Raw genomic sequence first — 25816 nt, forward strand, 5'->3', positions numbered from 1 at the left:
GGAATTCATATTTAATGCATGGCTAAATTAAGAGCTAAGTAACCTACTTGTAATCCAACCTTGAGACTTGACCATTTGTAACATTGAGTCTATGCAGTTCTTTACTCATGAAGAGCTGGGTAAGATATAGACTCTTTTTAAAGAAAACAAAATCCAATAGGTTCAAAATTTCCCAGGGATTTATAAACTACCATTTGAGAAATGCCATCTTAAATAAACCAGAATATTCTATTTACTGCATTTCAAAAGGGCATTTTTACTATAAAATAGCTGATTTGCTATTATGCATTATAAAAGTGCATTGGTTTTCATGTTTGTTATATTAGGATATTAGGATTAAAATGAAAACATCCAATTGAAAAAAAATGCCCATAAATATTGAAGCCCCTGAGAGGTCTGCAGTCTCTGGTTTGAGAAACCCTGGTAAAGGTGAAAAATGTAATTTCAGTTCCAAATGGTACATTTTCAGATGAACTTTTAGAGTCTATTTATAACTAGGATTCCCTGTATTTAATCATTTCACACAAATTTTTTCCTGGTTTGGTTAAAGAATGTCTTTAGCACAGTCATCTAACATTAACAACATAATAACAAGATTGTTGACCAAAAACAAGCTATAAATATTTGGTTGGAGTATGAAAGAATTTTTCAAATGTCTAATAATATATCTAGACTTGGCTCTGCATTAGAAAGTCTGTGAACTTTTCTGTCTCCCTTGCTCTCTCTTTCTACAGGGTCACTACATATTTTAATTGTCTGTGTGCCTGTAACATTTCAGCATGTGAACCAACATATAATAAAAAATGCAGATGTTCCCAAAGCTGAAATAAAGAAGATAATTTTGGTTTTACTAGGGAAATAGTTAGTGGAAAGAAAAAAATGATCATTTTCCTATCTTCCAATTCATGGGGGAAACTTGGATTATCATTTACTTGACAAAGTTGACTTCAATCACCGTCTCAAAATTTCTTCCTCAGTGTCCAAATCACTTTTGCAATTATTTCTCTTGTCTTAATTCTCTAGCCAAGCCATTGATTGCATTGGGAAGATACTTTTTATACCCTTGCTTGATTAACCTTTCCCTCTCTACATTCAAAATTTTCAAAATAACTGCCCTTTTGTGATCTTTACAACACTCAGGATTGCCTTTGTCCATAGTAGGTGATCAGTAAGTGTCTGTTGATTGGTTTATTTGATTAAAATAGACTTAAATGATTTCAGTAGTCAAAATGATATATGTAATAATAATTAACAGCAGCCAAAATAGGTGATTGTGTGATTTAATTGGAGATTTTAAACCAGTTGCTCAATACGTCAACATAACCAAATGATGACTGAGGCTTGTAATGATACTGCAAAGCACACCATGGTGAAAAGGGAGAGGAGAGTGGGGAGGTGGGTGGTTAAGAATAGAAAGGGAAGAAGACGGGGCTGGGAGGAGTGAGAACCCATAAAAGAACACTGGAGAAGATCATTATAGAAAATATGAGTAATTATTATTAGAGTAAATGGCAAAATATTATGGATCAGAAGCTGATGAATTTTAGTAAAGGATACAAAAATTTTAGGTGAAGAAAATAATAAACATGGTAAAAAATACAGGAACAATTTTGCAAAGGAAGAATGTTGAAAGGTTCCTCTGAACTTTGATAGGAAGGAAGAGCAAGAAAAATGAAATATAAAAGTAGTTCGGGTAGTTTTTGGTATCTTTTTAGCCTCATTGAAGAATAAATGCTCTGAAAATCACCTTAGCATCTTACCTTGTATATAGACTAGGTCCTAGCAGGACCCATTTACTTTCAGGTTTACCAACACTCACTAAGATAAGGGTGTTCAGTTTAAGACTCTGTTATGAAGAATGAGGAGAACTTGGCCACGTTTCAGAGCAAAGTAGTAAAAATAGTACCGTGAGAAAAGATTAGGGTTCCGGAATATCAAATCATTTTGCCCCCCCAAAAAGGCAAAGTTACATTTTAAAAAAAGAATGGAAGGTACATGAGAAGTTACATGATGTAACTGTCTTTCAAGATATGAAGAGATATTACTGTTCAACTAGAATTCCATCTTCACTTCTGAAAGCTGAAAGGAAATGAATTTACATAACAAATGGAGACGTTAATATGAGACCTTTATGGTTAGATTTTTGGAATCTAGTAGTTTGCAACAACAACAAAAACAACAAAAATTTGCCACTTGCCATTAATTACCTTCAACACATCTCTTAGTTCTCTTACCCACTTTATTTTAGCCAATCACAGATCATTATCTTTTTCCAAACAATTCCAGGCATACACATTATTTTACTAGACAATAACAGAAGTGCAAGATGTTAATTATTATTTCTGTTTCTAACTTTAGATATTTTAAGTATGAGCATGTTGCATGTTTGCTTCATATGTTTTCAGATACCCTATTGCATTTCTTTGACTCATTTATGTGGAGTTTCCTAAAGGAGACTTTTAAATCAATACTGATTCATCAGTTATTTCTTCAAGTTTGCAAATTTCATGCAAAAAAAGTTTCAGTAGACACCCCTCCCTAAAATCTTAGTCATATTTTGTCTTCTGTAACAGGATCCTGAAAATAGCTGAGAAATTCTGATGCTTTTTCTTTGTTTACTAATTTTAAGATTATTATGCATACTCTAATGCATAATTATAATTATGGATTCATGATGTTACTTGTGCAGGCTTAACTCAGAACTAGTGTGAAGCAGCTAATCTCAAAGCTACAGGCTGTTTCCCATCACTTAGATTCTGATCAGAGCTGTTTGTCGAGTCTTATTGGAATGCGGGACTCTATGCACCAGTCCCAAGGCTGGACACTTCATTTTTATCACTAGTTTCACTATTTGCCCTTTCTCCTTCCCCCCAAATCTTTGCTTTTAAGGCAGGAAAACCTACAAGATAATTTGGTTTTGTTGTATATGTTTAGTCTATTTACAGCAATTAAATGAGAGGGGTTTTGAAAATTCTCCAGTTTATTTATAATCCATACTTGACATTACGCATAAAAAATGAAGACAGTGTCATTTTTCATGCTTGAGATTTTACTATCAACTGGCCTTATCATTGAATTTACTTTAGGGTTGCTTAAACTAGTCTGGTGCAAAACTATCAAACTTTCTTCCATGTGTTGTAGAATAGTGTGATTTGCCCCAAAAAGGAAATTGGTCCATGTATCTTGTATGGTATGCCCTTATCACCATTTGCAAAGTGTTCACTGAGTGCTTATGGTGGGAAGGGTACTATCTACAGCACTGTGAAGGGTAGTAACAAGTCTCATTTAATAACATGAAAAAAACACTCTTATAGTCTTGGTTATTAGAAACTAGAACTTGGGTTAGTCAGTAATAGCACAATAATGGAAATATACGCTCAAGTTTATTGCCTTATCTGGGGTGCACAGTCTCAGAAGATATGGAAGACAGAGTAGTAAATAAAAGCATTTTGCTCTAAGAATGTCAAAGACAGAGCAAACTCTGAGTTTGTAGTTTTCTGCAAAGTTTAATTAGGGAAAATTCCTTTTGATGTGAATTAGCAACAGTGTTTTGATTCTGAAATACAATGAGGGAGAATCCCAGTCGAAGAGTGTGCATAGGTGTATGTGTATTTATTGAAGGGATTCTTTGCTTCTATGGAGTGGGGCACCTTTTTGCCATTTATATTTATAGTCACTGTGCTTATTCAAATTGCTAAATGTTAAAGCCCATGAATTTATTTTTAACATCAAGAAAGCAAGCAAAGATTTAAAAAGGCTGAGAAACACTGGAGAAGTCTGTTTCATGAGTTTCATCTATTTAGAGTACATGAAAACTTAGAGTCAGAAGGTTCCCTAGACATTGTGGAGTCTTGGTCTTTTCCTCTAAATATGAGGAAACTGGCTCAGGGAATTCATGCATTTTTGACAAAGGTAATCTAACCACTTACTGACAAAGTTAGAACCAAACCTAAGTTTAGTGAATTTCCAGATCATTTTAGAAAATATGTATAGCTAGCCTGAAATAGGAACTACTTAAGGAAAATGGCATGGTGTTCTTAGTCATGGGGGATTTTGCTTTGTTTTTGGCTTGGTTTGATTTTAGTTGACAAATGAGGCAACATACAAAAAATTAAATAAGTACTTAAGATTATGGTATTTAAATTTAAGGCTTTTTATAGCATATGGTGTAAGAAGAATTTGCATATTCTGAAATGTTTATACTAGATAAGGCATTCCCAATTTAGAGTCCAAGGAAGGGAAGTAGCATAATTAGAAACTCAATGACCAGAGCCTTTTCAAACGAATTCCCAAATGCCCTACAAGCAAGTTTTTACATTTGATAAGTACTAGAGAAAACCATACGTAAAAAATCTGGAGTAACTTAAACATAGTAGTGTATTATTTTATAACCAATAGGTAGAGCTTTTCATCATGTAAGGGAAGATTTTATTCAATTTCCATTTAGTTGCCATTAAAATCTTTTCATTGTACTAGCAGTGGTAAAGCTTTCTCCCCAGGAACAATCTATTTACTAGATACAAAGTAAAAAGATTGGTCAAAGTAGTAACTTTTTTACACATTTGTATTTATGACACATTGACCATTCTGTTAAAGTTGGATGTAATAAATAGGCATAGGTCTTTTCACAGAAATTTAATTATTCCTTAACTTTTGTCTCATTTACCCAAATCAGTACACACAATAATTATAAATGTGCACTTACTGTGTTTCAGATATAAGTGTAAGTGATTTATAAGCGTTATTTAATATTTGCAACAGGTTCATCTGGTATAACAATAATAATAATAATAATAATAAGGTAACCAATGCACAGAGAAGTTTTCCTACTTGATCAAGATCCACACCATAGGTTGGGTGCGGTGACTCATACCTGTAATCCCAGCACTTTGAGAGGCCCAGGCGGGTGGATCACCTAGGGCCAGGCGTTTGAGACTGGCCTGGCCAACATGGTGAAATCCCGTCTCTACTAAAAATACAAAAATTAGCTGGGTGTGGTGGTGCAAATCTTTAATCCCAGCTACTCATGAGACTGAGGCATGAGAATCACTTGAACCTGGGAGGTGGAGGTGGTAGTGGGCCAAGATCACGCCCCTGCACTCCAGCCTGGGGGACTGAGCAAGACTCTGTCTCAAAAAGAAAAAAAAATAAAAAGATCCACACCATAAATGGGCAGCAAATGTTGGATTTAAACTCAAGCAATGTGGCTCTAGAACTTAGCCACTGTGTTAATTGTATTTTCCATGTCCTTTCCTCGTCATGTTCATCACATTCTGGAAGCATTTTGTAAGTATGCCATAAACAATACTTAAATTATATTTGAAGTATTTGGTTGCAGACCCACTGAGTCAAAATAACTACCTTTTTTTTCACCTCTCCACTATTTCCACCCTGTGCTCTTTACTGAGGCTTCTTTTTGTCTTCCCAGTTTAAACTTGAGCTTCTGCTGGCAGGTGAAACTGCTCTGTCAGATTTTGATGCAGTCTACCTGTGAGCAACACCAATCTAATCTGAGGAACATACCAATTAAACCCAGCTTGAAGTATATTTTTTAAGTGTAGAATCCTCCATCAGTGAGCCAAGATTTGAGTGCAGGTTAGGTTCCCTAAGTGGTTGCATCCAGAGATTCTGAGGAGTGGGATAGACCTGCAGGAATGAAGACTGGCCAGACCGCCTGCTCAGATTGCATGCTGATGCCTCACCACAAAGTATAATGTGATGAGGCTGTATTGTGGTGAGGCTGTACTATGTCTGTTGACCATGGTGTTGAGCACCAAGATAATACCATTCTTCATTTGTTCTTGTGCAATCAGTGCTGAATTGAGTGAATTTTAACCGAAAGTCATCTTGAATCTCATCATGAATTCTACTTATGATTGGAAACATTTTTATAGGCTTTTAAAAAATCTATTCTATGTTATAATCATCTCTACAGGTATAAAAATGCCTGCAGTCATAAAAATAAAATATTAAAAAGTATTCGCTGTTTTTCAATATTTTAAAATCACTAACTAGACTATGTTCGGTCTTTTCCCCTTATTCCTACTTGATGTCTGATATTGATATTTAGTATCTCAACTAGACTTACAAGACCCCAAACTGTGCAAATGTGAGAAGTAATTCACCACAAAAGCTATAAATTTCACAGCTCGAAAAACCCTGAAGATTATTAATGAGGCACCATGTAATTAGCCTATACAAAGTGCAGCTAGGAATCATGCATAATGTAAAACAGAAACTGCTAACCACTGACTCATGGAAGATCATTTAAGCTAGTTTTCATGGATGTGAAAAATTGATATTTAACACAATTCCTAAGGAGATTCTCATTGCTTTAACACCATAGAAAGAATTCTGTTTCTTATAGATTTGCTAAGAGAAAAATAGAAGGCAGTTCATGGCTAAGGCAATTTCTGGCAATGTGAATATGGACAAGTTGTTTAACTTTTTAGACTCTCAGTTTTTATCTTTCCAAAATGGGCATAATGATCTCTTTCATAAAATTGTTGTAAAAATTTAGTCAAAAAGTAATGTGGCACCTAGAATTTTAATACTTCATTATGGCTGAATAAAATGTTATAGATCATATATTAGAGCAATGTATTTTCTAGCCAGCCAAAGTTCTTGTTTTACTGAGAATTCTGTACTTTTATGGAAACATTTTTCTTTAGAAATACTAGAAACAAAAGCATTTGCTTACATAGAATAACCTACCCAGTACTGCTTAAGCACATTGCATATATTAACTCATTTAACAACCAAAATGACCCTATGACGTAAATGCATTTATTATATTTTATTTTGGAGACGATGCAAGTAAGATGCAGAGTACTTAAGTAACTTGCCCAAGGCTATACAGCTATTTAGGGATGGTGATGCAGTATAAATTCAGTCAGTCTGGCCCCGAAAAATACAAATTTTTAAACAATCTTTTTACTATTAATGAATAAGGCATGCTGAGATAATGAATATATGCTTAAACTGATATATACATATTCATCTTGGTTATATTTCTCAAAATATATTTTCAATTTATTTTTAAGATATACTTCATGTAGCAGTCAGAAATTAAATGAATATATATTAAAATGATGTTTAATAGATGCAGAGGTGCATGGATTAAACCAAAATATGCACATAAAAGATCATTATGATTAGGTTTTAAACATAGTTATAAAAACTACAAGCCATATTTTAGAGACTTTTATTTTAAATTGGAGAGGGCCTCAGCGTTATTAACTATAAAATTAAAGTGTGGTTCAATTTGTCATGAAAATCCCTTCTGTTAACCACTTCTGGTCTATTACTATGTTGTTGTTTGGTCATAGACCATCAAATATGTGTGTTTGGTCATGGAACATCAAATATGTGTTGCACTTTCCAAATGTACCAATCATAAGCTTAAAATATAATGAGCTTGATTATTAATATTGACAATCTATGTGTATGCCATTTAGATGTTTTTATTATTAATATATTGTGAACATCTTGAAGAAATATAACTCATATTTCATCTCTCTATTCTTGAGTATTCTATATAGTAGATAACCTATAAATGTTACTGAATAAATAATGAATATATTTAACTTATTTAAAATTATAAAATGATTATTTTATGATTTTTTAATTTTTTTTATCATACTTTAAGTTCTAGGGTACATGTGCACAATGTGCAGGTTTGTTACATAGGTATATATGTACCATGTTGGTGTGCTGCACTTATTAACTCATCATTTACATTAGATATATCTCCTAATGCTTATCCTTCCCGCCTCCCCCCACCCCATGACAGGCCCCAGTGTGTGATGTTTCCCACCAAGTGTCCAAGCGTTCTCATTGTTCAATTCCCACCTATGAGTGAGAACATGTGGTGTTCGGTTTTCTGTCCTCACGATAGTTTCCTGAAAGTGATGGTTTCCAGCTTCATCTATGCCCCTACAAAGGACAAGAACTCATCCTTTTTTATGGCTGCATAGTATTCCATAGTGTATATGTGCCACATTTTCTTAATTCAGTCTATCATTGATGGACATTTGGGTTGGCTCCAAGTCTTTGCTCTTGTGAATAGTGCTGCAAGAAACATACGTGTGCATGTGTCTTTATAACAGCATGATTTATAATCCTTTGGGTATATACCCAGTAATGGGATGGCTGGGTCAAATGATATTTCTAGTTCTAGATCCTTGAGGAATCGCCACACTGTCTTCCACAATGGTTGAACTAGTTCACAGTCCCACCAACAGTGTAAAAGTGTTCCTATTTCTCCACATCCTCTCCAGCACCTGTTGTTTCCTGACTTTCTAATGATGGCCATTCTAACTGGTGTGAGATGGTGTCTCATTGTGGTTTTGATTTGCATTTCTCTGATGGTCAGTGATGATGAGCATTTTTTCATGTGTCTGGTGGCTGCATAAATGTCTTCTTTTGAGAAGTGTCTGTTCATATCCTCTGCCCACTTTTTGATGGGGTTGTTTCATTTTTTCTTGTAAATTTGTTTAAGTTCTTTGTAGATTCTGGATATTAGCCCTTTGTCAGATGGGTAGATTGTAAAAATGTTCTCCCATTCTGTAGGTTGTCTGTTCACTCTGATGGTAGTTTCTTTTGTTGTGCAGAAGCTCTTTAGTTTAATTAGATCCCATTTGTCAATTTTGGCTTTTGTTGCCATTGCTTTTGTGTTTTAGTCATGAAGTCCTTGCCCATGTCTATGTCCTGAATGGTATTGCCTAGGTTTTCTTCTAGGGTTTTTAGGGTTTTAGGTCTAACATTTAAGTCTTTAATCCATCCTGAATTAATTTTTATATAAGGTGTAAGGAAGGGATCCAGTTTCAGCTTTCTACATATGGCTAGCCAGTTTTCCCAGCACCATTTATTAAATAGGGAATCCTTTCCCCACTTCTTGTTTTTGTCAGGTTTGTCAAATATCAGATGGTTGTAGATGTGTGGTATTATTTCTGAGGGCTCTGTTCTGTTCCATTAGTCTATATCTCTGTTGTGGTACCAGTACCATGCTGTTTTGGTTACTGTAGCCTTGTAGTATAGTTTGAAGTCAGGTAGCGTGATGCCTCCAGCTTTGTTCTTTTGGCAGATTGTCTTGGCAACACGGGCTCTTTTTGGGTTCCATATGAAATTTAAAGTAGTTTTCTTCCAATTCTGTGGAGACAGTCATTGGTAGCTTGATGGGGAGGGCATTCAACCTATAAATTACCTTGGGCAGTATGGCTATTTTCACCATATGGATTCTTGGAATCCAGGAGCATGGAATGTTCTTCTGTTTGTTTGTGTCCTCTTTTATTTCACTGAGCAGTGGTTTGTACTTCTCCTTGAAGAGTCCTTCACATCCCTTGTAAGTTGGATTCCTAGGTATTTTATTGTCTTTGAAGCAATTGTGAATGGGAATTCACTCATGATTTGGCTCTCTGTTTGTCTGCTATTGGTGTATAGGAATGCTTGTGATTTTTGCACATTGATTTTGTATCCTGAGACTTCGCTGAAGTTGCCTATCAACTTAAGGAGGTTTTGGGCTGAGACTATGGGGTTTTCTAAATATACAATCATGTCATCTGCAAACAGCGACAATTTGACTTCCTCTTTTCCTAATTGAATACCCTTTATTTCTTTCTCCTGCCTGATTGCCCTGGCCAGAACCTCCAACACTATGTTGAATATGTGTGTTTGGTCATGGACCAATTAATATGTGTTGCACTTTCCAAATGTACCAATCATAAACTTAAAATATAATGAGCTTATTAATATTGACAATCTATGTGTATGCCATTTAGATATTTTTATTATTAATATGTTGTGAACATCTTGAAGAAATGTAACTCATATTTCATCTCTCTATTCTTGAGTATTCTACATAGTAGATAACCTATAAATGTTATTGAATAAATAATGAATATCCTTAATTTCTTTAAAATTGTAAAATGAGCATTTTATTATTTTTTATTTTTTTATTATACTTTAAGTTCTAGGGTACATGTGCACAACGTGCAGGTTTGTTACATAGGTATACATGTGCCATGTCGGTGTGCTGCACCACATGAAAGAGGGCATCCCTGTAAAATGATTATTTTAAAAGCAGAATAACCTGAATAACCCTTTCAAAATAGAAACAATATAGAGAAATCGAAAAGTAATGCTGATTCGTTATTATTAATTGGAATGATTTTATATATAAAGTTATATTATTTATCTAGAAAAAAAACAAAAAAAATTATTTATCTAGCAAAAAAAATAAATAAATAAAACAGCTTGGCCCAAACCTCAGTGTAATACACATGCAACTAATTGTAGAATTTAACTCACTGGTGTTTCCAATCAACAATTTTTAATTGATCAGTTTGTCATGTTAGCATTATTTACATATCCTTTCCAACATACACATTGATGCTTTTATTCATATTTCTATTATTTTTGTAAAGAATATGATAGGATAGAGAATTGAGAAAGCAGTTACTAAAATGTAATTTTCTCTTATGACTGCGAATATTCTCCAAAATCTACCTCATTAAGAAATTAAATATTTTAATATAAAATTTCAGGTTTATAATGAGCACAGAGATCTTGCCTTTTGTAAAGAGCATCCCATAGGAAACTAGCAACAACAAGATTTAAGACATTTTCCAGGGGCACTAATAATAAAGATTTATCTCATTTGGTTCTGACTTCTTAGCATACTCCATTAGTTGCCCCAGGCTGACAGACATGCTGAACAAAGGTCCTTTGGGTTGGGAGCATTTTGAGTGGATCTGTTTGGTTGGAGTCCTTTTCTCATTGTCACTCCCAAGGAAAGCAAGGAGGCAGCCTGGCTCCAGAATGAAGACAAGTGACTTGGGCACTTGGCTTTTACTCTGTAAAAGTGCAGAATTAGTATAGTCCTTCTGCATCTGTTGATTTGGTGAAAAAACAAAAAAAAACAAACAAAACTGAAAACCACTCTTATGGTTCTGAATCCTGATATTAATATAGTAAATTTTAAAACCAAATATACAGTTTTTCTTTTAACTACATGTTCTTTTCATAATGTGTGTTCTTATACCCATCTATAAACACAAACTATTAACTTGCTTATATTTTGAACTGAAAATATACCTGATATTACAATATTTGAATTGATGGAAGAAGTTTTACTTTAGATACTTAATTTAAACATTTATAATATTTCTGTTACTAAAATGTCTCACAGATTAGATAAGCTTTGTTCAGCTACTCTAACACTTCCACACTTTTGCCAACTACTTTGCCAAGATTTTATTTTTTTTGCACCTGACTTTCAATACCTTGACTTTTAATAATTTGTCTCAGAAAATCTGCCTTCCCAAGAGATACTATAGTTATCACGGCACCTATGATACAGTTTAAAAATTTCACACACTTTTTCCCTTTGGAGGGGGATCCCCTTCTTATTTCCATTCTTCTAGTTTTGCCATAGACCTCTTCCATTAACTTCAAAGATTGTAATAACAGGTATATTTTAAGTTCACGATATAAGCAAGTTAATAGTTTATGTCTATAGATGGATATAAGAATACACATCATGAAAACAACATATAATTAAAAGAAAAATTGTATATTTGGTTTTAAAATTTACTATATTAATATCAGGTTCAGAATTGCCCTCTTTTTTGGCAGAAGATTGGCTGAAACAGTAATAAAAAGGAGTCAGCTTGAATGGTGACTGAGAGATTCATTACATATTTCAGTGGATTTATTCGTGAAAGATGGACACATCTTAGTGTCTGAAGATGACTTTGTGCAGGGTAGTGTTTTCTGTCTTCCACAGAATACCTTTGGGTAATTCTGAAATACAGACTGATGAATATAATTGACCACTGTATTTTTTTATAGTGGTTTAAACAGGGCATTCACAGTTGAGTTATTAGATACTCTTTTTCTTCAGGCTAGCATTTTTATTTTAATCACGTCACTTTCTCTAAAAGGGTTAAAATATCAAAATGTAGTAAGTTAAAATGGCTTTATTTAGCAATTGGCCAATGCAAATAGTAAAGCTTCCTTAAGTAAGTATAAGCTCAATGTGTTGAGCTTTCCTATCTATTTTCTTCTCCATACTCAGAATTTGAGTGAGATTTGATGGGAATTCTACAGTAAAAAGTCTTATAATAATATCGCTATGAAGCTGTAGTACATATGAGATCATCTTAACAGAGAAGGAAGCTGAGACCTTCAGAGGTTAAGTGACTGGCCCCAGGTCACACAGCTGGTACCACAGCTCTCTGGATCCCTGAACCCTGCCACAGGTTTATGTGACAGCCTTACGTAAGAAGGGGTACTCAAGAGCAATTTACTTTTCTCTTCCCAGAGTTTCAGCACTGACACACTTTTTGCACATTGCACTAGGTGCAAGCCCAGAAATTCTGCCAGGAGCAAAACAACACTCCTTAAACACCCAGTGACTTTCAGAGCTGTATAAAATAAAAGGTTGAAGTTAATGATTGCCAGTTTGGAGGGAGTAGTTCCTCTTCGGAGCCAAATGTATGTGGGGAACAGATGAGGCTGTGGGAGTGAAGTTGGCAAAAGGGAAAGAGAAATGAGTCTATTCTTTCTGGAAAATGAAAGTATAATAAATATCTGAATAGCTTAGATGTTTATATTCATCTAGAGATTCTTCCCATTTGAAAATGAAATATCTATATCTTTGAGTAATCTTGAAGAATAACTTTATATATTATTTTTAAAAATATCATGAAATGATATTTGGAAGCAAACAGATTGTTTTTAATAGCCCGTATCTCTAGAACTATTTGTATTTTCTCTTCTAACAGGATCATTACTTCTTATGCTGAAATTCGTATATTCAAGCAGTGACTCATGTTAAGATAATGGGTTCCAACAATTTGAGAACTAAAAGCAAATATACCTCAGAGATAATAATTATTTAAATTTTTGGTTCATAGAGATAAAACTGTCTGACATAAGGAGTATGGACATAATAGCCAAGAATTCTATCATTTTATTTCACACTCATTTTGTTTTTGAAAAGTCTCTTATCATATTTGAGATCCCACATACCACATTCTACTTGAAGACATTTGTTAGCAGAAGTTCTCTGGAATTTCACTCTCATGCTGTTCTTACAGGATATTTTGTAGAACTGTGCTCCAAGAGAACTCTAATTTAATGAAATCTTCCTGGAATCTCCATTCATAAATCTATTCTGTGCCTAATTATATAGTGTAGTGGTTCTCGTTATAGGATGTTGCTAATGTCTTTCCCATTTGTCCTTTTCACATATTTTCTAATTTAGGAGTATTCTTAATACCGTTGAGCTTCAGTTTCAAAAGTAGGTATAGCATATACTTTTTTTCAAGCAATGCAACTTTGATAATGTTTTAAGAAGTTGAGTTTTATTATTTCCCAAACAATAAACACAAATAAGATAGGTTTTTTTGATAGGCGCTTGGAAGTTTTCTAAGTTACTTGCTGAAGTCTCCTTATATATAGAAACACATAGACACACAGGCACACTTTGAAACTCTTGCTTAAGAGATATCCCAATTTAATTCAGTGGCCATTTTACTCCATTTTTCAATAGAATCACAAGATTTTAATTGAAGCAAGTGACATGCCTCGCTGTGTTTGAGTACTTAATATTAATTGGTCATGGGGAATATTCAGGTGTTATCTGTGAGAGCCTATTTTTTTTTTTTTTTCAGTTGAACTTTTACTCTTGTCCCCCAGGCTGGAATGCAGTGGTGCGATCTTGGCTCACTGCAACCTCCGCCTCCCAGGTTCAAGCAATTCTCCTGCCTCAGCCTCCCAAGTAGCTGGGATTACAGGTGCCCACCACCACACCTGGCTAATGTTTTTTTGTAATTTTGGTAGAGTCGGGGTTTCACCACGTTGGCCAGGCTGGTCTCGAACTCCTGACCTCAGGCAATCCACCAACCTCAGTCTCCCAAAGTACTGGGATTACACGCCCAGCCTCAGAACCTGTTTTTATGTCACATCAATAATGTTGACCCTGCAGGATCACATGGAATGGAATGATTTTGTTTATGTAGTTTAAAATGACACTCTATTTTCTGAAAAAAAAAAAAAAAGAAAGAAAAGAAAAGAAGGAAGGAAGGAAGAAAGGAAGGAAGGAAAGAAAAAGTCCTTTTGCCTCAATAGCATCAAGTGCAAACTTTCACTTGGTTTAACTCTCAAAAGTTTAACTTACTAAATGACATTTACTAAAAAGCACTATTTTGGGGTTGAGTGGAAATTATCATACTAAAAGTTGTATAGTTCCAGTCACATTAATAATGTGGAGACTCTAGACCATGCCAGGATTACTGAAAATTCAATTGTATAAGGTCTTGAATTATTCCTGGGCATATTTTCCCCAGTCTTAAGTAGTCCAAGATTTTAAATTGTTATGCCCCCATAGCTGGTGGTGAGGGAGATTTTCAAATTCAATTCACTGTCCCTAGAGATTTCACATAGTTAAAAGGAGAGTGATACAATATTTTCCTGTCTGTCAGATTGAATTTGAATTGAATTCCATTGTGGAGAACTGCTTGGATACATTAACTGAAACTTTTACTGTGTAAAATTTTGTGTGGTTGTACAAGGTCAAGTCACCTACAACACCATTTTTTCATTTAAATGTAGGGAATAATTGAGTCAGGGGAGGTTGGCGGTGGTGGTAGTGTACAATTTCTAAAGGCAAGGAAATGTGTGTGTGTGTGTGTGTGTGTTCTGGTTCTCACAATATAAATGTAATGTCTATAGTAATTTTAAAAATCCTCTAGGCCTGTTGTCAAATACGCTTTATAGCTGAGAGAATATAAACAGCTATGAATTGTTAAAAGAGCAGTATTTAGCCAAACAGGCCTCAGTGCTTTTGATCTGTTACCCAGTTAAGGAAGCCACACACCAAAAGCATTTTCTTTTTTTTTTTTTCTTTTGAGACAGAGTCTCGCTTTGTCGCCCAGGCTGGAGCGCAGTGGCGCAATCTCGGCTCACTGCAAGCTCCGCCTCCCGGGTTCACGCCATTCTCCTGCCTCAGCCTCTCCGAGTAGCTGGGACTACAGGCGCTCGCCACCACGCCCGGCTAATTTTTTTGTATTTTTTTAGTAGAGACGGGGTTTCACCATGGTCTCTATCTCCTGACCTCGTGATCCGCCCGCCTCGGCCTCCCAAAGTGCTGGGATTACAAGCGTGAGCCACCGCGCCCGGCACCAAAAGCATTTTCAACAGCACCAAACTATATCTCACGGCATTGGCATGAGATTCTCTAATGGTATTTTTGTTGTATTTCCTAAACTAAAGTCAATGGAGGCCAATTTTTTCATCAAATAACACTTCTACTTCTGTTAAAGGGATGTAATGTAAAAATAAGCTCCTCTCATGGGAAGATTTTCCTATGACTTTCAGCTCTTTCTAACCCTCCTTTTGGAAATCCTCAATATCTTTTTTTTTCCAGCAAAATGTGGAATCCCTGGACAACATTATGTCACCAGTTTCTTGGATTAGTCCTCTATTATTTACCTTTGGGCTGTCTACTTTTATCTCCATTAACCTTTTGGCTTGACTATAAACATTTATTGAAGGCTTCCTCCTTTGTCGGTCCAGTAACTCTAAAGGTTAGTGAGAAGTGGATGCTAGTCTGACCTCTCTCATCCACATTAGATGATTTTAATTATTCCTAAGAAATGACACTTTTGACCCATTTTGTCCTTGTCAAGTTTGTCTAGTTGTGGGCTGTCTAAACGTGAAACTCTGGGTTCAAAGCGTGTCCAAGGAGTGCAGGATTTTAAAATGTACAATGTGGAGCCTCAAAAGTGCACAAGATTTCTTTTTTTTTAAAAAAGAAGACATTCCAGTTTAAGTGAAATTCAAGGCTATTGTTATGTACCTTGAATTGATTTATTACTAAAAAAGACTGCCTAGATACAGACAAAATACAAACTTCAACCTGTAAAAATTCAATATTTCAAAATGGAAAAAATGGAGAAAAGCTTTGTATAAGTGAGAATAAGCAAGGTTTTGCTGAGGCTGTATGCAACCCTAATACTACAATAGCTTTGTACATGAAAAAGTTCATTTCTTTCTCATACTCCCTGACCACCGTGGTTGCCAGTCCACCTCTTTGTTTCCGTGATTGCTTCGGCAAAAGCAAGGCATAATGGTGAATTGACCATTGGATCTTACGGGTTCTGTGTAGGAGTGACACAAGCCACTTCTTCAATTTCGTTGGTCAAGCAAAGCCATGTGGCCAGATCCAACTTTAAAAGAGATCTGGAAAGTGAAGAGTTGGAACTAACTGATCAGTAGCCATAATGACTGTCACAACCTTTTAGTTAGATAATAAAGAGTTTTTGTCTTGGACATCTATGCTAATCACCACAAATATGACCAGAGCCTGAGAAAGAGTGGGATTTAGTAAATGCTTTTTTGTGTGTTTTATTTCATCTATTAACGTAGCTATTCAGCAAAAGTTTGATGTGCATCTGTAGAGTACTAGGTACTTTGCTAGTTACTTCATTCAAAAGCCTCTGAAATAAAAATTAGCCCCACTGTGCTGATGTCCATTCTAAAGTTCAGAACACTTAAGTGGTTTTCTAGTCATAGATGCTACCAGTGGCATGTGTCAGGATTCAAACCTAGATAATGTGACTCCAAAAACAATAATGTCCTTTTGTTATACTTCAACTGTAAAGTCAATGATGATTCAGGATATGATGTAACTGATTATATAAGCAGGAATTATTACAGTCACCATTGTGTATTTGCTTGTATTTTAAAGCAAGAACACAGTATCTGTGATTGATGGGAACAGGAGGTAGAGAAATTCTAGGCAGAAAAGGGTGGGTCGCTGGCAAAAACCCCACCCTTAAGCCAAAAAACCTGAAACTGTGGCCCAAAGTGAGAACTTCTATCGCTGTTTTCCCACTCAAATATTGCCTTTTCCAAAACTACCTACACTGTCCCATCCTGTGCCTATAAAAACCCCAGCCTCAGCTGGTAGACAGGACTATGGCTGGATGTTGGAGAGAAGCAGCTTGACTTCAGAGGGATGGTTTGATGGTGCAATTTTGGAGAAGAATCTGGCCAGAGACGGTCGGACTTCAGGGGAAGATTACCTACCCACCCCATCCCCTTTTCAGCTCCCCTTCCCACTGAGAGCCATTGTCATAGACAATAAAATCCCCCACATTTACCATCCTTCAATTTGTTCATGCAACCCCATTTTTCCCAGACACCAGACAAGAGCTTGGGAGCCACGAGTGAGGATACAAAAGGCTGTCACACTGGCCCTTTGCCCTCGCTGGTGGACAGTAGCCACCTCACATGAAAAAGCAAAGGACCCACTGAGCAGTTAACAGTTAAGCTGACCACGGACAGCAGAGCTAAAATAGCACTGTAACAAGCCTTCTGGGGCTTTGGGAGTCACACCGTGCCTGTATGCTGCTGTGGGGCCTGCATGGAGTTCACTCCTGCCGGCACTAAAGCATCTGGCTGCTTCCTGCACCCACTCACCTGTGCACTCCTTCCTGCAAGAGGCGGAACACAGTGGGTCCAAGTGAATGGAGTTTGGTCCCACTGGCACTGAAGCGGCTGACTGGTTCCAGCGCTTGTTCACTCCAGTTTCCATACTTGTTCGCTCGTGTGCTCCCTCCCCCGAGGAGATGAGAGCAGCAGGCAGAGTAAATGGGGCACCCCTGTAGCGAGTCCTGTGAAGGGGTCAGGGAAATATCCTGCTTCAAAATGACTTACAAATAAATGATCAGTGATTGTGGAATAACAAGGTATATTTGGTGTTATTTCAACTAAGGGGAAGCCATTTCACACCTTTGAGCACATTTGATAAGAAATTTAGTTATTTTTGTTTTAACTGTAATCAATAAATGTGGATATCTTTTGTGTTAGCTTTCTATTGCTGCTGAAACACACTACCATAGACTTGAGGGCTTAAAACAACAGAAATTTATTATCTCATATCCTGTAGATCAGAAATATGAGTACAGATTTTGCCAGACTAAAATCAAGGTGTCAGTCTTCCTGATGCATTCCTTTCTGGAGGTTCTAGGAGAGAATCCATTTCATGCTCATTCATGCAAATTGTTGGCAACATTTGGTACCTTGATGTTGTAGAGCTGAAGTCCCTGTTTCTTGCTTCCTGTAAACTGGAGGCCACTCCCAGTTTTTAGACACCACTACATTCTTTAGTTTCTGCTCTCAGTTCCCCATCTTTAAAGGTAGCAAAAGCAGATGGCATTTTTTTCATGTTGAATCTCTTGGATTTACTCTTGCCTTTCACTTCCAATTCTAAGGATTTATGTGATTAGACTGGGTCCATCTGGATAATCTAGGATAATCTCACCATCTCATGGTACAAAAACTTAATCACCTCTCTGAAATCCCTTTTGTCAAGTAAGGTAGCATATGCATACTTTCCAGGGGATTAGGGAATAGCCATCTTTGGGAGACCATTTTCCTGCCTACCACACCTTTTATATCTGTTCTCTTTTCCCAAAATGTTGTGCCAATTGTACCCATTGTAGAGTATGAGATAAAAATTTTGGCCTGACTTTCCTTGTTTGTGGTATCTGAGAATTAAACTCAATGAATTTTAAAGTAGCTTCTAGCTCTTAGCGTTCTAGAATTTTATGAATTCTTATGTTGGAGACATGGGAAGTGAACCTAATGATCAATGTGGATATTATTGTTATTTTCTATTCATAGATTTTTCTGGAGTGTAGATTTCATATAATCCTGGCTAACTCCTTCCTTCTCACACTTGGTAATCTTCTTTGAAGTCAGTCAATCTCTACAAAAGTTGACTTCTTCAGAAAGAAATTGACTTACCTCCTCAAAGCTGTAATAACTGGTCCCTTGAGATTTTTTATCTACTTATTATTTACTTTACAGCTTGGATATAGCTTTCAGCAAGTCTTTGTTCCATTTTTTTCTTCTGCCTTATTGATTTGGACTAAAATAAATTGTTTTCTCAATTTTTTAATAAATCCAATTCTACTTGTACCCAGGCAAAATAAATGTTTGCCAGAGTTTTAAAATATATAATGCCTAACATACCATTAGGAAATATATGAATTGATTACTTTTATATTTTACAGTATCAGTTCCTCTAATCCTTAATTTGCTTATGTAGAAAATGGAGAAAACGTTAGTACCTAACTTCTGGAGTAGTAAAAATCAAAAAAGACCGTTCAAGTGAAATGCTTACCTCAATAGCCAACAAGTAAACCATTAATATTGTTTTAGTAGTAGTAGTAGTGGTTGGAGGGAGGGTGGAGTGGAAAAACTCATCCTAAACTGCCCAAGACTTTTCAATATTAGCATTGAAAGTACAGCCTCCTGGGAAACCTTTGAGTTCCAGAAAAACCAGGATGGTTGTTCACCCTAGGGGTGGTAATAGTTGGAAACAAAGCTAATATAAATATTGGCTGTGCCCTCTGCCACCTACCAGCAATTTGACCTAAGGGATATTATTTAATTTTTCAGTTGCAATTTTCTTATCTGAAAATATACACGAGGACTAAGTAAGTCAGGGAGGTGCCTAACAAAATCCTTGCACAAGTAGCCTAAACAGTAGTACCCTTATTCCATCTCCCTAAAAAATCTTTATTGGCTTCCTTCTGCTTACAGAATTAAGCATATAAAGTTTTACCTAATACATCAAGGTCTTTTAAAATCTGTTTATAACCTGCCCTGCCAGATACGTATGCTATTATGTTCTTTCCATTTATCAATAACAATAATATTAATGATGATTATGATAGATAATACTTTTCTAGTGCTTTCTACATAACAAAAAGAGTGCTGAAGACTTCATAAGAACTTTAACCAGAGTCCCAGAACTCCCATTTCCTGCACACTTGACTTTGTTATAGACTGTTCAGCATTTGCCCACACTGTTTCCAGCAACTGCACATTCTTCCTGTTTATCCTTTAAAATCCTGCCCGAATGTTGCCTCTTCTGTGATGTGGAGTTTTTCTCTTTTCTCATTGACCTCATTGACCCCAAAACAATTGACACATGTCTTAGCACTTCCTACCATGGTACTTTTCACATTATATTAAACATTTTTAATGTATCTGTATCCTTCACCAAAAAAGACCTACTTATATTCCTAGCACAAGGCACAGGATTGAGTTTGCTTATTTGTGAAATGAATGGAAGATTATGGTTTTGGAAAATCAATTGATTTACTTTGTACTAAAAGATTCTCTAAAGAATGTAAGTGATCACTATCTATTTTTTATATTATCTATGAAATTATTATAAAAGCTAATTTACTGTGTTGAAATTCATAGGATTTTATGAACTATGAAACAGGTTGATTAAATAATTTAAAATAATTACTTTTCATGAAATAAAATAATCTGGGAAAAATAGTCCAGGTGCCTGTTTTGAAATCGATTATTTAAAATCAGAAGAGTGGATGTTACAAATAAGTCACTGAGTGCCCCCTGCATAGGCTTCCTGAAATGGTGGACTCCCTCCTCCGACTTGTTCTGCCTGTGCCTGGAGAGCTGCAGATCCTTTGGGGTTTTGTTTTGTTTTGTTTTGTTTGAGACAGAGTCTAGCCCTGTCGCCCAGGCTGGAGTACAGCAGCGCGATCTCAGCTCACTGCAACCTCCACCTCCTGGGTTGAAGCAATTCTCCTGCCTCACCTTCCCAAGTAGCTGGGATTACGGGCATGCACCATCACACCTGGCTAATTTGTGTATTTTTAGTAGAGATGGGATTTCACTATGTTGGCCAGTCTGCTCTCCAACTCCTGGCCTCAAGTGATTCATCCACTTCGGCCTCCCAAAGTGCTGGGATTGTAGGAGTGAGCCACCACATCCGACCCCCAGATCCTGATCTATGGATTTATCTGTCAGTCTGACAGTAAAAGGAGAGCAAAATATGCGTCATTAGGACCTAATATTTAATTGGATTTGGATCACTGTCATTTCATATAGAACAAGTTTGTTTCTCCTCTAATTCTATTTTGAAAACTGAAATACAAAATAATAGTTCGTCAGACTGATAACAATAGGAATAACTTGATAACATTTTTGTCTATATTGTTAAAATATACATAGAATATAAAATTACATCTTTTTCACAAGGCTTTTAGAGAACTGCTTCATTGTTATCTTTGCCAACTATTAACATACATAGTTGAAAAATTAAGACTCCACGATAAATCAAAATATAAATATTAAAGATTAATGTATTAGAATTTGTTATACTTGATTTACTTATAATTTATACTCTTTTAATATTTGAAGTAGTTTTTTTTTCAGACTTCTTTTTAAATCCATCATGGTTGATTTTTCCATTAAACAGTATATTTTATGGTAGTTTTAACATTTATAATATAATTGATATTTTAATAAATGGGTCAGCATTCATTTTATGCATAGTTTTCCGTATGGCTTTGCAGTTAACAATGGATCAGTGTTTTATGTACTATCATTGTTGTCATGAGGCAGGTGAAATGGGTTTTCCAGATTCCTGAAAGTTTTGAAATCACCAGATTATGTGGAACTCCTCAAGTGAATACTTGTTAAGGCCAATTTGGGAAATTTGTGATAGTATGCATCATGCGGAAAAGTCCCAGAATGGGCTGAGATCTCTTTGGCAGGATCATATCTAGGTGAAAATTCAGTTCAAAAATTACCTTGAGACCCTTGTATTGTACTCTGTGTTGTGGTTTCATGATGTTTGATATACAGAACATGGACTGGAGAATGATAAAAGTGAATGCCGGTTCACTGTGACTCATCGGGAAACACAGTCTTGCTGAGACATACTTATTTCCTCCCCAGTTTATTTCCAGCCATGTAAATTTATCCACGGAGTTTTACAGATAAATAATTTGGATGCCAAACAGCCAAAAATTGTGACTATTTTGAGTCTTCTATTTAACATGTACACTAAAAATACTTTGTTAGAATTATAGCACTTGTCTCCGTGCTTCTGTGGTTCTCAGAGTAAGGGATGTCATGCTTTAGTTGCTCTGCATTTGAATTTATTCATGATTCTTCTTTTACAGTCTTTCTGGAGACAATGTATGGTGCATCATTAGCATTATTATTATTTCAGTTACAGTGAGACTACATATCCACACTTAGGGGGTTGGGTAGATTTCGTTATTCATTCAGAATAAGTTCTTACTCTAATATAAATGTTGCTCAGGACAGAGCTTTGAAATGGATCCTGATTCTTCAAATTCTTTCCTGTCTGTTTCAGGAAATAGTGAGATCCTGTTGATAGTAAAGTACAATGTGTCTAAAGTTCACTTCTAAACACTCTGCTCTTTGCAATGAAAGTCATCTGCATTCTCTTTATAATTCAGAGCCACAAGAGATCTGTCTAATCTTGGAGATCTGATTCAGTATCATTTAGGAAAAAAAAACCCTTGATAATATTTCTACCATTCAGATTAGTGAAAGCAGTAAAGCTTTACAGCTTCTGTCGTCTTAAAAAGATATCATGAGACAGGGGAATAAGGACTTGGATTATGGTTTGGGAGATTTAGTTGTTTGTAAAAATAAAATGATTAGTACAGTTATTATTCAAGTTTTTAATCAACGGAAGCAAATGGCATCTGTTTGTTATCATTCTTTCTACAGAAGACAAAGGCTCAGGTCCCAATGGTGCTGACTGCTGGTCCCAAGTGGTTGCTGGATGTGACTTGGCAAGGAGTGGAAGACAACAAAAACAACTGCATTGTGTACAGCAAAGGTAAATGCAAGATTGTTTCTCTCTCTCTTTGGAAATATTAAAACCTGAGCATTGCAAAACAGCACCAGAAGAGCTGGAATGGAAGTACAAAGTATAATTTGATCCTCTTCCTTTTTTCCCATTTGAGTTCCTCTAATGTGTATTTTCAGTAAAGCCACCTGTTTTGTTTTTTTTTTTTTCTGTACAACGTGAAACAAAAAGTGACATACCATTAATTTACTTAGTGCCTTATACATTTACCTAACCCTGTATTTGAGTGTCTTGACTAATATCTTTCTCTTGCTGTTAGTATCATTGATAGCCAGGTTTGACGAAACTCCAATTTCTCCTTTTAGACATTATCTATCAAAAAGTAAAATCCTTCTAAATTTAACAATTTGCGTCAAGGTGCATGGTCCAAGAGGCGCCACATTCTAGCCAGTTTCCTGAAGTCATGCATGATGAGAGGATAGCTGGAAATGAAACCTTTGCAAAGACAGAATTCTTCCCCATGGTGATTTCTGAAGGGCAGGAGGAAAACTCTAAAGAGGAAGCTGATGACTTGCAGGGCATTGCCTTTGATTTGCTCAGTGTGACATCAACCCAGACTGTGTCATGTAGCTGCACCCTGGCTACAAAGGAGCGGCAGCTCCATGATGGCACATCGCGGGGCTGGCTGTCCACAGCACAGGACTTTCCTCACGTGTGGTGTAGTTTTGGGGCACTTGTCTCCACATTCAAGTCTTGGTCCTAGCTCTGTACTCTTACAGTAAAATCCGTAATCTCACTTCTTCATAAATATTACAAAACCTTGTGCTTCTCATGTTTAATTTCTCTTGGCTTTCTTTTTAAACCAAATAGACCTACTGAGATCAAAGATGTATTTGCACATTGAACCTAGAAACCATAAAAGCATACAAGGGAACAAGCAAATAAGCACCCCTATCAATATATTCACATATAAAACACTAATCATAACATCAAAGACTCTTAAAAACTTGCTAGAAACAATTACAACTTGTTCCTATAATCATTACAATTTGTACACTTATAAGAGGATTGCCTCTAAACTACCATAAGCCTTTGAAAGTTGAAACACCAGAAAGAGGGAATTTGCAAGCTAAAAAAAAAAAAAAAAAAACCTGCACACCAGGATCTGATTATACTTTTTTCCTTTTATAATTACTGGTCCCATACCCACTAATTTTCTAACCTGAAATACCTGTGGTATGCTGGTGGGAGCTTTCAGCTAAAAGGGATGTGAGATTTTCTCAGGATATGCCAATATAATCTATCAAAGTGAAAAGAAATAGTATAGGGAATCAGTTTACCAATGCCGACATTCAGAATACAAAAGATACCTTGGAATGTAGGACCACTTGCTGGGGACAAATTTCTGTTGTACAATATTTTATCTTCATTGTATATCAATATAGTACGGGAGAAACATGGCAATACCTGGTCCCCATTTATGATTCAAATTCATTGCATTTTTAAATCAGCTCTTCTTTTAGTAGAGATAATTGTTATATATTTTGAGTATCCTTTATCCAAATTGCTTGGGACCAGTTTCAGATTTCAGATTTTTTTCAGATTGGAATATTTGCTTGTACATAATGAGATATCTTGGAAATGAGACCCAAGTCTAAATGTGAAAGTCATTTATGTTTCATAAACACAAATTATACATAACCTAATGGTAATTGTATACAATATTTTTATAATTTTGTGCATGGAACTAAGTTTTGACTGTTACCCATTGCATGAGGTCAGTTGTGGAATTTTTCACTTGTGGCATCATGTTGGTGATCAACAGGTTTTGGATTTTGGAACCATCTGAAAGATTTTGGATTTTCTGATTAGGGATGCTGAACCTGTATAACAGAATTGGAATTCTATATTTAGTGGAGTATGCTAACTTGAGCAAACTTATGTGTTTATGGTTGGCTATACCTTATATCTTTTTGCAATGAACAACTTAGAGTAATTAATAGAAGCTTATTAATTCATTAACTAACTGGTAAAGCATGCATTGAGTCCAACTATGTGCTAACCTTGTACATTGATGATAATAGCCACCATTTGTTGGGCACACCTTGAATTCTCTTCTTGATGCTCCCATGCCAAATGGTATGTGCTTCTCTCATTGCTCTCTATTACCTTGTTTCGTGATCATGAATATACAGTTTATATGTCCAAAAAGGAGTAAGTAAAAAAGTTTAGCTGTGATTGCCTGCCTCTTCAATCTACTCTATATTTACTGAGGGCACAAATTGTGTCTTAGTCACCTTTCTATTCCTGGTCTGGCATGCTACCTGTACAAGAAAAGCACTAAGTAAATATAGATTGGTTGACCAGATAAACAAATGATGAATGGTTGCCAGACACTGAAATAGACATTTCACATACTGTGATGATGAACTGTATGAATTGCTGCTATTCAATAACGTTTTAACCTGTAAAAGGTAATTTGGCATCGTTCAACTTACAAGAACAATTGGTTTTGCAGTTCAAATGCCAGAACTGTAATAACTACTGTATATGCTTTTTAAAGTTTAATCCTTATTTAATAGCTCCTATGAGATAACCAACATACTACCCCATTTTACAAAGGTAGATAAAAGACTTAAGTAGGGTAAATAATTTGCCATGGTCACATGGCTAATAAGTGATTGAGTGGAATTCAAGCATACATTTGTCCAACTTAGGTTTGGAGTGATACATACTAGAATATGTTCTGTCTGCATTAAGCTTCAAAACAACTCAATGAAATAGATAGTATTTTCTCATTTTACACCTATGACTTAGAGAGGTGGCATGATTGCCTGTGATCATAGCGAGCTAACAGTAGAGCTAAATTCGATCTGTGTCTTGACAGCTCCAAATTCTTTGCTCCTTCAACTACATGACTCTGCCTTTCCCTTTGCCACTGTTACATGATGAGTAATAATCAAAACCACTCAGGCTTTTATCCCTAGAAATCACAAAATATATATATTAAAGTGTGGCATTTCCCAAAACGCATTTCATGGAACCCTGAGATTAAAGAAAAAGCCCCATGACCAAATATCATTTATTGTAGCCCTCTTGAAAACTCACAATGGATGCTGCTATTAATGATCTAGA

At 35.8% G+C, this 25816-nt stretch overlaps 1 protein-coding gene across 5 annotated transcripts in view; it reads left to right on the plus strand.

Annotated features, from left to right (window-relative positions):
- ZFPM2 (zinc finger protein, FOG family member 2) overlaps positions 1-25816 on the plus strand; it is a 480290-nt gene that overhangs the window by 288635 nt on the left and 165839 nt on the right. For all 5 annotated transcript variants that reach the window (XM_003256095.2, XM_030795003.1, XM_030795004.1 and 2 more), the window contains one exon: positions 22600-22711. In XM_003256095.2, coding sequence (XP_003256143.1) covers positions 22600-22711 — 112 coding nt within the window. The remainder of the gene's footprint in view (positions 1-22599; positions 22712-25816) is intronic.

The sequence above is a fragment of the Nomascus leucogenys genome, chromosome 16 (genome assembly GCF_006542625.1).
Source record: "Nomascus leucogenys isolate Asia chromosome 16, Asia_NLE_v1, whole genome shotgun sequence".
Lineage (NCBI taxonomy): Eukaryota > Metazoa > Chordata > Mammalia > Primates > Hylobatidae > Nomascus > Nomascus leucogenys.